The 13,306-nt window shown below is 35.1% G+C and overlaps 1 protein-coding gene and 1 pseudogene across 1 annotated transcript in view; one reads left to right on the top strand and one right to left on the bottom strand.

Annotated features, from left to right (window-relative positions):
• LOC148948156 (uncharacterized) overlaps nucleotides 1-13,306 on the bottom strand; it is a 165,059-nt gene that overhangs the window by 48,636 nt on the left and 103,117 nt on the right. The window contains exon 4 of the mRNA XM_089096122.1: nucleotides 7,711-7,887. Coding sequence (XP_088952248.1) covers nucleotides 7,711-7,887 — 177 coding nt within the window. The remainder of the gene's footprint in view (nucleotides 1-7,710; nucleotides 7,888-13,306) is intronic.
• On the top strand, nucleotides 524-1,490 carry LOC148948158 (uncharacterized; annotated as a pseudogene).

The raw sequence follows: 13,306 nt of genomic DNA, 5'->3' as shown, positions 1-13,306 counted from the left end.
CTTACAGGCCTCTTCTGACGGACTATGGGGGGTTATTTTACACCTAAAGACATAGTTATTTGCTCTTTCAACTATACTGAACAAAATAGCTGTCTCAAAATTTTGATCAGATAACTTTTGGGAAAAAACAGAGAAGATCGATATAGTCCTTTTTTGAAATGTTCATTTTGAAGAATGGGACAGCAAACCCAAACTGTACTTTTTGCGTACCACATGGTACTTTGTGAGATCCTTGTTAAGTCCTATTTATAAAAGTAAATAAATATAAAAATCCTTTTTAAATCTTATTTACTTTTATACCAGTTGGAATTTTTCCAGCTCGGTTTCACAACAAAAAGGTTTTTCTTCATAACAATGGTCAAATCAAAAATTCAAGAAATACTATCTTCTTGGTTTCATAGTCAAGGCTTATCCGTGGCTTCAAAATACTTCCTAATAAAAATATTTTTTTTCTTTTTAGGCAAGAGCTTCAACACCAACCAAACCGAGACAAAATGTGCCAAAGGTAGCAGGATATGCAGAAACAGTCCTAGAGAGAATGGCGGATTATGATTTTAAAGCTTATTGCAGACTTCATAGAAGTACTTTCGATCTTCTCTTAAAAAAATTAAGGTAGACCTAGAGGATTAGGCAAGACCAACATCACCAGACAAGATGCTCCTCATAACTGTATGAACTCTGGCAACCACAGAGTACTACAGGTCTGTTGGATGTCGTTTTGGTGTGTCTATGTTAACAGTGTGCCGAATATTAAGACGCACTATTGACGGCATTCTCGAATTGGCATCAACAACAATAAAGTGGCTGGGGCTACTGAAGCACAAAATATAATGTCTGCTAATAGTTCAACTACTGGCTTTCCAGGAGTTCTTGGTGCTATAGATGGAACACATATCCCAATCACAGCCCCTCGACATTCTCCAGGAACATACATCAACAGAAAGGGGTTTCACTCTCTGCAATTGCAGGTTGTGTGCCAACATAACCTGAAATTTCCGGACTGTTATGTAGGGCAGCCAGGATCAATGCATGATGCCCGTGTTTTTTGGTTTTCAGAAATTGGCACTGATCTACAAAACAATTCTTTATTTTTTCCTGATGATAGCCATTTAATCGGCGATGCACCGTACCCACTTTCTGACCAGTTACTTACACCATACAGAGATACGGGTAACCTAACTGAATGTCAGATTAGGTACAACTTTAAACTGTCTTCTACAAGAATGTTTGTTGAAATGGTGATTGGACAGTTAAAAAGTCCTTTTAGAAGACTTAAGTCTTTTGATTCCCCTGACCTTCCATATATTTGCAAATCAGTAATTGCAGCATAGGCCTTGCATAACTTTTGCATTGACGAGAATGATCTCCATTTTGAAGATTCAGAAGAGCTGAGCTCAGGCGAAGCAGCTACAATTAAATCAGAGAATAATATCTCTAATTCCACAGCCGCTGGTAGAACAAAAAGGGACCGCATTGCAAGACTTTTATAATTATTAAATAAATAATTACCGTTTTTACTGATTAGTATGTTACTTTCTGTGTTTAAACATTTGTTAGCGTAGCCAATTGTATAATCATCTAAATATTAATCAAGAGTAAAGTTGCATTTTCTTTTAAAATTTATTTGAAGAAAATTCCTTTCATAATAACAGCGTAGACCCGAAATATTCCCAGAAATCATAAGGAGATATCAATTTCCCGTTTTTGATGCGTTTCTATAATTTCTTTTGGGGGCCCCCCCCCCCCAAAAGCATCCTGGTTACGGACCAGATGATTATACATCGATTTCTACCTCAACCTCCCCTCGTCTCTCTCTTCGAATAAATTTTGTACTTTTCTGGTGGTTTAATGATAACTGGGATGATTTGGCATTAAAATACAGCCTGTGAAGTATCACCCTTCCTAACTACTCTAACTACTATCTACCTCCCTAACTGTTTCTTAGATTCCTTTTTTTCAATTTCCTTAGCCCTTCTAAAAAAAAAAAAAAACTTAAATAAAATTCTCATATACATAAAAGTAAAATTTAACAAAACTAAATATTAAATTTTTTATAAAAAAATTTTCACAGTCTTAAGTGCTTCTTCTTTAATTCAAGTAATTCGTACTTGTATTTCATTTTTTGTTGATGAACTTATTGTTCAAATTTTAAACATTCCTGATGCCCTAAATTCGCATCATTTGTGAGCTGTTCAAAACCATCTGTTTTTGGCCCTCTTAGGCTCTGATTCTTTGCTCTAGATCTTAGGCTCTGGATCTACATCTGCTTTGTGAGCTGTTCAAAACCATCTGTTTTTGGCAGTTTTTGGCCCTCTTCTTTGCTCTGGTTCTTTGCTCTGGATCTTAGGCTCTGGATCTACATCTGCTTCTAGCACTCGGTTTTATTTCAATTGTGATGCAGAGTTAGCAGGGATTCTCAACCCCCCCCCTACTCGAAGCAGTCACTGCATCAATGCCGTCTGGCTTTGTGGCCATCATCCCTTTCATCTTTTCATAATTTTCCCAAACTATTTTTCCTGCTCCACTTTTTTCCACTATTTTCCTGCTTCCACTATTTTTCCTGCCTTATCTTTTTGATCCCTGTACAGCCTTTTCAGATTTTTCCTTTTAATTTGGCATTGTACTGAAGAATAGTGTATACCATCTTCTAAGAAAGCAGATAATACTCTATTCCAGAATACAGACTTTATTGGTTTTCCTGTTTCCTTCTGCTCTTGATAGAGGGCAATCAGCATTTAAATGTGTCGCCTCGGCAGAGCCTTTTAATCATTAGCTGCAAAAAAATAAGAATATTCAAACACAGACGTTAATAGGAAAATTAGGGGCCATAAAGTCAGCAATGGCCAAAAATAGGGAGTTAAGTACCTTCCCAACACGGAAATACGGATCAAACTGGGTAAGCATTTCAGTAGCCAGGTTAGCAAACCAAGGAACAGTACCCGTCCTAGCCTTCCGGTCAACATGAAAGAAACCATAATTGAACAATTCTTGGAAGCCCATGGAAAAATCTAAACACCACTATACCGACTAACTTATTTATTCAAGTAGTCGATAAAGACTGCCTTGTCGCTGCTGTCCTAACAGTCTACTACACTACATTCTTTTTACCTTAGCTGAGGCTCGAGCAGTCCTATATTTTTTACCATAGAAGCTGCTCAAACAGTCCAATAGTGACCAAGTCTTTAAGCTACTAAAAAAACTAGGTTTGCTGTTACCTATATAGGATACAGTTTCAGCCATCTTTAAATTCGATATCCAGAACTATAGTTTTTCTCAAAACTTGCTCCTCGCTTTCACAATTTCACATCTCCAGGCCGAATATTCAGACTTTCCTTCACCGATTCTTATAAATAGAATATCACTTAACACCAAAACAAAGGATAACAAATGATTAAAAACAAAATTGTGAATTTTTGAAAAGCTGACTAACTTGATGAATGATAAAAAAAACAGCAGAATAACACTAACTTATTACTCTAGTTAGTGTCCAAATACTCACACTAACATATATCATGCGCCGTTAGGGTTTATGACACTTGAAAACGAAATTGCGTTTCATAGGTAAAAATTTAATAATTTTCTTAATTACCAAAGGAAATTAAAGGAATTTGCGATGAAATGATGGTTATATTCAAAACTTGCTTTCTAATAGGGGATATCCCACAACAGAACTAGTGAGCGAAGTGAGTCTGCTTGCGAATTGTGCTGGCTCTGGTAGGGTTGTTCTGGCAACAAGTTCACCTTCAAATGCAAGCAGAAAATCGTGTCGAGTATGCTCAAGGCGATCTTCTACCAATTGTAACATTTCAGATGCAGCTGACAAGTTATCAACCACCCAAAGTCTATTAAACTACTCAAAAATAAATGTTAGTATGACATAATGTTCCATTTTTTTAATTTCCCGCATTTTTTTCTGGTGTTGTACGCTCAAGCGTTTTCTCTTTTAGCGTTACTGCTATTAAAAAGCCAGGAACCACAGCCCATAGTACCGTAACTTAAAGTTAAAAAACGTGTTTAGAGAAAAACTACCTAGTGAAAAAAAATTGCCATCTAACACTGATTCAGGAATGGTAACTATTATTTCGGTTCATCTTAAAAGTAAAAGTTTATTGCAAAAAGAAATTTATGGTGATTAAAAAAAAACCTAAAACTCCTTTAAAATGGCGTCAGATCAAAATTAAAATTGTACCATCGGAATCAGCATGGCGAAATACCTTGAATAGGGAAATAACAGTCCCCCTCCTTGAACAACAAGGTACACAAAATCAGACTAATAATATAAAACACATGTGCAAATCTTCAAAAGTTTTCCCTTCCTCCATCTAGCGTAGAGGATTTTAAAAATTGCTAACATAACAGACCGCCAATTTTACAAGTTTGAAAATTCTTCTTCATAAAAAAAAAAAAAAAAAATTACAGGACAAATTTCAGTTTTTGCTGAAAATCCGACAAATCCCAAAACGGATATGTTTTTTTTTTCGACAGCCGCATCATCAATACTAAACAGTTTGAATGTAGATGGTGCAACAAAACCCTCTGCGACGCACTACAACTTTTAGATGGCGGGATGACATACAAGAACCCCATTTCGCTGGCTAAAGGCTTGTTTTTCTTATAGGCAATGAAATATAATAGTAAAAAAAGAAATTAATTAATAAGATTGATTGAAAGTGGTTTTTAATCATATGAGCCAACAAATTACAACATGCTTTCCGTCATTTTGTCTTCAGCTCAAGACATTGTTCTCTCTGTTTTGCGTAAAACTAAGTTGATGGCTCCATGTGTCTGTGTTCCCTCTGCTAGTGCGCTCACCATAGACAAAATTCTTTATTTATAAAAATTAAATGAAAGACTGATATCAACACAGCTCCAGCACCGACTTTATTTATTCAAAACATACAAACAAGCAGAAAGACTGCTCAACTTTGCGATTTTCTTGACAACAAAAAATTTTTATGTTTTATATAAACAATAAACGTGAAAAAGCCAACATCATTGAGCAACAAGATAGTTCTTGGTATAGAACTACTAGGGAATTATAGATAAATTTCTACCTCCACCCTCTCATTGACTCTCCCTTATCACTAATTCGGTATTTATCTGAAGACTCTATGAGAGCTTGGATGTTTTGGTATTAATATGCACCCTTTGAGATATCTCCCTCTATCTATAACTAAAAACAAATCAGAGAACCCCACAATAGAAGCTGAAGTACCTTTTTAAGTTCTGTAATTTTTCCATTGCTTACAGATAGTAGTTGCTATTGGAAAACATACAGACATTTTTCGGTCTTTCTTGCGGAAAAATCTTGCCAGACAATTTGATCCCTGCTGAAAGGAAATAATTCCCATAAACTTTTCTTCCCAATAAAAATTTGCCAAACAATCACCGCCCCCCCTTAGGAAATTCTCCCGCGAAAAATGTCCATGTGTTTAATAATAACAAATACTATCTGTAAGCAATGAAAAAATTAGAAAACTTAAAGACACTTAAACTTCTACAACAGGGTTTTCTGATTTGTTCCAACAGTGCCCAAAGCACTGAATGCAAACACAACAAATGATACTGCAACAAATTACTTTTCAAGCTCATTTTCAAGAGATAGGAAAAATGAGTCATTAATTCTAACTAAGTGCCCAGCTTGTTATTTCACTTCGAATAAGCCTGCAGATCTTTTCCATTATGGTACTAATAATAAAGCTGGAATTATTTGTTTACAAGAGACAGATCTATACCTGCTCAAAGGAAATTAGAATGCCTGGTTATAAGTGCTACCAAAAAGATCAACCAGTCAAAAACAAAGAGTTGCCATTGTCAATGCAAACCTGCCTTCTTTCATTGCCAGTTTTAATCCTGCATTCTAACCTCCTTAATTATTATGATGAAATGGCATTCAAGTAATTCATTGAGATTCAAGAGAATTGACGAATTTAATAGTGATCATACCGCTGCTTAAAGTGTAGTTACCTCTTTCTTTAATTGGTCATGCTTATATCTGTGTACAGTGGCCAGTGTAATAAAGAGGTGGAAGAACCAGCCTTTGGTGTTCATGAGCCTTCCCTTTTATGAAAAAGAAGATTATGAAGACGAATCTAATTCTGATAAGAGATATCTATAGGCAAAATCGAACCAGCTCATGGTTATAATGATTGCCCTAGTGTAGACAACATAGTCACACAAAGCTTCCCCCCCCAAATCCAAAAAGTATGGTAGACCAGCCCCCCCCCTATTGAAATTGATTTTTTTATACAAACTTTGAGACTGGCTTTAAAATGGTGGACAGAAAAGTAGCTATTTGATACTTTTGAATCTGAGAATGTAATACCACTACAACAAACAACTCACCAGAGCACCAAGCTGCTTGAGTTCAACACAGATACGCCGACTCCTCCTCAATCCCAATCTATTCAAAGCCCCCTCTTTACACCCTCCCACAAAGATCCCATCTCCCTTAAATCTTTCTTTATGATATCCTACCACTTCAACTATAGACAACCTGCTTTCTGTGCAGCCCAATAGAGTAAGCAATCTAAACCTTTCTTTTATTATAGCCCTAGAAAGCGTGATTGAACCACGCTTCTTGTAGAGCCTACTCTTTGAAATACAGTCAGTCAGCCAAGTACCCAGAACAATCTGTAGGCAATTTTTCTGGAAAATATCTAGCAAATCTTTATCCTCTTTTTAGAGCACCCATGCTCCAGAACCATATTTAACCACTGGCATCACTGTAGCTTCCAATATTCTAATCTTTCCCATTTTTCAAAAATTATGTTCATAATCTTCAGTAACTTATCTCTAACTTCAGAGTAACCATATTTAAGAAACTCTTTTATTAAAATATCACCACCTAGGGCCTCACTATTTTTTAATCCTTTTAGTACTGTCACTAATTCTTCCACACAAAACAAATATTCCTTCCCATCCAAGGTATCACAAACTCTTTCATATTTCTCTATATATTTTCCCTATCTCAGTTTAGCTACCACAAACCTATTCTCAAAATATTCTACCCATTTCTCTATTCTCAGAATATTCTGCCCCTCTCTTTTTTAACTCTCTCCTTATCACTAATTGTGGCCCCATTCCTATCTTTAATTGGGATGAGTCCAGATTGACTGTCTCCTCTCATTTTATGAACATACCAATACCATATTTTACTATTTTGCGGTCTAGCTGCATCTTCCAGATACTTAGAAATTTTATCCATTGCCTCCACTTCATGCCTTGTTAGTTCATATTTTAATATTTTCTCAACTTTCCTTACATTTCTCTTGTTTTAATATGATAAATCACTCAGACAATTCTTGTACAAGCCCTTTCTCCTCTCTATTTAACATGCATCTTTTTCACTAATATTTCTAGCTGCATTCCTAATTTTCTTCCCTAAGACACCATCAGCAGAGAATGTAATGTATATAGTATCTGCAAGTTTTTTTATACAGACAGAGATACAAAATAAAGAAAATAAAACTCAAAACATTTATAGAAAACTTCAGGCTATACACAAATTAATGATTCTGTTTCCAGAGATGATTTATAACCCATAGCCATGAGGGAAAATATATATTCAAAATGGTGAAGAGTCAATTTACAAACAAGAAAAGCATACAGAAAGAGAAAACAAGAATTCAAAATACTTACTTGCATTTTTGAAAAACTATTCTAACAAGAGCAGGCTAATTTAACAATAACAGATTTTGAATTACTTACCAAATGATACATTTGCAGCAGGTTCTTCTTGAATAGATGACATCTCTTGGTGAGCTGCAACAACAGAAGATGAGCTTGGAGTGGATTCTTCAGTGCAAAATTGATTTGAAATAGGATATTCCCTCAAATCCACTCCCCAAGAAATGATGTCAGCCATTGGCCATCTTTCAAAAGATGCTAGAAAAAAAAATGACAATTAAGAGGACAACCCATTATTGCTGTTTCAACAAAACTGATCCAATACTTTGTCCTAGCTTTAGGATTCTGAGCCAAAGGGTTCTAGGAACTTACCCTAAGGAAAAATACCACCCCCCCCCCCTGTAGAAAATTAATCCCTCCTGAAAGGAAATTATTCTTAAAAATTTTCTCCCTGCTGAAAATCCCACCCTGCAGAACTCCCCAATATAAAATGTCTGCATTTTTCCAAATAAGATACTGTCAGTCAGGGATCAAAAGGACATGTCTCAATATTTGTAAATTTTCAGAAGAGCAAAAAAGAACCTCACAACTTTTTCATTATAAAAAAGTTTAAAAAGTTAAAATACTAAACAGTTTGAATTATTCATTTTTTTTAAGGAAAAACTTGCCACTAGCATCAAAATTTCATTGTGAATCCAAATATACATATATTTCCGTTGCAAATTATTTTGAAAATCACTTGTAAGCTAAGATTAAGAGACCTACACTCTACCCATTAAGCTAGCAAAATTTGTGTGTTATGAAATATCCGGGTTGCAGTGGTAGCTAGCAACCCAGTAAGAGACGATCACGTCCAATACTAAAAAATAAAATAACCCATAACTCCTATAAATAAAGTCAGATGAAAACAAGAAGTAAACTATTGGAACCGATTTGTCAGAAAACCCTATATAGAAAACTTACCATTCCTTGGCTTGAACAACAAGGGATTTATATTAGCTTGAAAATCAAGAAACGTAGCTGAAACCATGAAATTCTGCATATGCAGCATCTTTTTTTCTTTCCTTTTCTCCTCATATAGCTTAGCACAGTAACATCGAAGTTAAATCTTTAATATCTCATTTTAATACGGGTTGCAGCAATAGCAAGCCATGGAAAAAAATAGAAAAAAATGCCCCATGGAAAAAAATTAAATAGCCCATAGCTCCTAAAACTAGAATTAGATGAAATAATGAAGTACACTATTAGAACCAACTTGTCCTACACCCCTTTATAGGAAACTTGGGACCGTTGCATTTTTATGGTAAAGAACAAACTCTAGACCATAGTAAGCCTACATGGTATAAAATGAAATAGTAAAAAAAGAAATAGCCCATAACTCCTAAAACTAGAATTAGGTGAAATAATGAAGTACACCATTAAAACCACTTTGTCCTAAACCCCTTTATTGGAAACTTACCGTCCATTGGCTTGAACAACAAGAAAATATATTAGCTTGACAATCAAGAAAAGTGGCTTCAACCAAGATATTCTGCATAATCAGAATTTTTTTGTCTCTTTTTTCTCCTCAGATAGCATGGCAGTGGAACATCGAAAAGAGTTGTTTAATGGCTCATTTTAAAGAAAATTTATGTGGTTAATCACTTTTTGCAATTAAAAAAAAAAAATTTCAAAATAAAAACTTTTTTTTTGCGAAAAACTCCATTTTCTATAACACTGTAGTATTTGACATTGACCCTTTTATAATTTTAGTTGTTGTTTAATTGTTTGTTTTTGTTGTTCTTTTTTCGCTTTATTTGACGCTAAAGTGCGAATTCGGCCATTTTGGGCTTGTGATAGCCGTTTTTCAGCAATAAATCTTATCTTACATAAAACATTCATATGCCAAAGAATAATAACATTGGGTGATATACATATTTGATTGAACCTATCCTTGAGGCCCGAGAAATTCAAATTAGATATAGTAGGAAACAGAGTTTCAATCAATTGAGTCATTGACTGACAAAAATTCAAACTAACTTTCAGTGATTTTTTCCAGGTAGTAGCGATACTTTACATAAAGGATCAATATAGTTCATTATGAAATTTTACGGTTAAAAAAAACTTTAGACCATAGTAAGCCTACATGGTAGCATAAGTAAGCTACAAGTTATAAAAAGGCTTCACCGATATAGGAAACCCCTTATAAAAGTCCAAAAGAACTTATGGAGAAATTGCCCAAAAGAAGGAAGTAAGTCGTCTAAGGATTGGTATTCTTTTCACCCAGGACTGCTTCACAGCTTTGACTTGCGCATTCCATGCAAGCCGTTGATCCAAAGTTAATCCTAAAATCACAGGGTTATCTTGAAGCTGAATTAATGTACCTTTCATGTAAAGCTGAAGTATTCGGACTTTTTTTTATTATGGAAGATCGCTGCTTTCGTTTTAATGGCTTATACTGAAAAGGACTCCGTGTCTGAGAAAGCATCTATTTCTAATATGGCTTTTTGTAGATTTGTTTCCGATCCTTCACTTTGAGCGTCCACATTCCCAAATAGTGAATTCATCATCAAACTCCCATTTGGATAATTTTGAACTTGAAAGGTCAAATTCTGATATCAAAAGTAGGAAAAACAGAGGTTTAATAGGAGATCTTAGTCAGGTAATTCTAAATGAAATGATTAAATGGCTCAGGGAAGTCCATTGAAAAAAGGTTTGCACATAACTTCTCTTTGTCTACATATCTGTATTCGTCTTCAAAGCCAAACAATAAGACCTCCTTAGATGGCTTCTTCAAGACACATTATTCTGTCAAGTGTTGACAGTCGCTTTCTAACACCTGATTGTGACTAAGGGAAGAGGCTATTTTTTTCCTGCAAACCATTCTAATCTCTTTTGGATCATCTTTTTGATTATCTTTAGCTACAAGATCTGAAAGCCGAGATTTAATTCTGTAAGAAGAGCGTTTTTCTGGAGGTTTACCTTTTTTCCTAATTGGCTTCTTGGTAGCTTGTTTCCAAATTCTTGGGAAATTTCCATTTCTGCCATGGTTCATTATACAGCAATAGCAAGATTTGATTTAACTTTTCCCTTGCTTCCTTTGCCGAAAGGTATCCTATTTCATGGATACATGAAACAGGGTGCTGATGTCAAATTTACTATGTCAAGGGTCATACAGTTTTAATTATTGACTTTTAAATGATTGTTCATTATGATTTTTCTATTTCGTTGTTGTTTTTATTGCATTTTTGCCAGTTTTAGTGCAACCATTTATAATGTTGACTCTGAAGTCCGAATTCGGCCCTTTGTGGGCTTGTGATAGTGATCTTTTTGAAATAAATATCTTACCTTATCTATCCATCTCATCTATAATTTATTCATTAAGAAGGGGCTAATTAGTTCATCTTTGCGCAGTATTTTTCATATACTTTGCGGACCAATGGACGGCCAATTGGCGCTTGGACTTTGTTATTGGTACATGTCACCAAGGACTTTTGATTTACGTTCGTCACCCTGAATTGAGGAACCATTTATTTCAAATGTTGGAACTTTATCTAGTTGATCCTCCTTGCCGGCCATTTTATTAATAAAAATATGTGCTTGGGCTATAGGGGTATTTGCGTATAATTTTTCAAAAAAGGAGGATCTTGCTTGTCTTTTTGCCATTTCTATGACTTTGTGGGTTTTTGCCACTGTTCTTTTCATCTCTATAGAATCTTTCAGAGCCCCAGTTCCGCTGAAAAGGTTTCTTGCTTAGTTATTTTCTTTACTGTAACTTTTGTGGTACTTTTCAACCATACTTTTGGTTTCCTAAAGTAAGATCTTAAAGATGGTTGAGATGACTTTCTGGATATTGCTTTCTCTAATACATCTAGGACATTATTAAGGCTTGGGCCATATCAGAGGGACTAGGTAGCCTCTTTAATTCTGAGTAGTCATTTTCCTCAAGAAATTGTTTGAAGACAGTCCATTCTGCTCTGCAATGTAGGAATTTATATGTTTCTGGGGTTGGAGTAAATGAAACATCTTCAATGGAAGTGACAATAATACAGTGGCCTGTGTGCAACTCTGGTACAAGCGTAATATTTGTTTTCGTCAAAAACAAAAGTTATTTTTCCGAAAATTTATTCTTTCTGCTTATGGTGACTTTTTAGACAATATGGATTAATAACCTTCCAAATTAGTTCAAAATTTTCTCAGAAATATGGATTTATGACTTAAGGTTACTTTTTTTACTATCGTTCCAGACATAACTTTGGGCATTAAGTTCTCACAAAACTATGGATTAATGATCCTGGGTTACTTCTTGAATTATTTCAAATACATTATTCCTTCAATTTGCGGTATAAAATGAGACTACTTTGAATAGATTTTCCTTGTTTTGCAGAATTTCAACTATAATTCCATCAACTTTGTTAAGATGCCCCTTTGGGGCAACTAGAGAGTGTTGAATCCCTATTCTTATGGTCAGGGCTGCACCACTTCTCTTTCTTCCTGTTCACTTATCTTTCCTGCATGTCTCAAAGTCTTTGCTATAATTTTTTTCATACTATGAAGGTTAGTTTTTTTAGGCATATTAGATCTACTTCATGTCTTAGAATTAAATCTATATCCTAATGCTTCATTTTGCTGAGAGACACTACATTCCATTACAGAATAATTTTATTTGAAAGAAGTTCATTTTAATTGTCTGACATACTGGTTGAATTTAGTTTCTTTTTGGCTGGGGACTGGAAATCCTCTTCACCTGAAGAACTATTGGTTTTCTGCAGTGAAACAGCATCCAGTTGGCCTATATGTTTCTTTTTCAGTTTTTCTTGATCTTCTGGCAATTTATCTTTACTGCAGCGTTTTCTTGACTTTTTTTGGGGGTTAGCTTTGGTGTTTGGATTGATAGAAGTTAAAAGATGATTCCTAGATTTGGTGGTATAGCCACGTTTTGTTTGATGCTTTGCAGCTGCAGCACTGCTGTTTTCCATATTTCTGATCCAAGAAGTATACTGGTGGCTTTTCATGTTAGGTTGTTTTGCATTTGTACAATTTCATTGATGCTGTCAATGAGAAAATGTACTGTTTGATAAGTAGCTAATTTCTGCCACTCCACTCTCTCCCCTTGCTGGCTGGTTTTGTTGGGTTTTGTGTAGGAGTTTGTACAAGAGAAGGCTGGTTTATTGACTAAATACCTGACATTAGTTTATTTTCTGGTGGAACTTTTGGAGGTTTAGATTTTGATGGCAAAGGTGTAAGTTATGGAGGCCACCTAGGTGATGTTGCTGATGCAGGTTGCTTTGGTGTTTGGGAATTTTAGCAGCTAAAACTGAGTATGCAAGGTTCATCTTATCAGTAAATCAGTGGATTTCATCTTTCTTTTGTTATGCAGGGCAAAGATGTTTTTGGAGAGACGATGAGTCGATGAAATCGTGGCGAGAAGTGCCACAATTACCGACACCGTCAAAACTTGCATTAGGTTAAACAAAAACCACAAAAATAATGACATATCATCTCCCAAAATCTCGATCTTGGTCGGTAAACGCAGCATTTTTACCGAATTATACCGTGATTTTACAGATTGTGCCAGAATTTTCCATTCGGTTAAATAAAGCGCGTGTAAATATTGACATGACAATAAGAATGACATAATGTTGTCACAACGCCGTCAGAACATCTAGTAAAATCTTAATCTTGGTCGATAAATACA

Source organism: Artemia sp. Qi Xiang Cuo, chromosome 10 (assembly GCF_049724085.1).
Source record: "Artemia sp. Qi Xiang Cuo chromosome 10, ASM4972408v1, whole genome shotgun sequence".
Classification (NCBI taxonomy): Eukaryota; Metazoa; Arthropoda; class Branchiopoda; order Anostraca; family Artemiidae; genus Artemia; species Artemia sp. Qi Xiang Cuo.
Note: the sequence above shows the minus strand (reverse complement) of the source record. Positions and strands in the feature narration are given on the sequence as shown.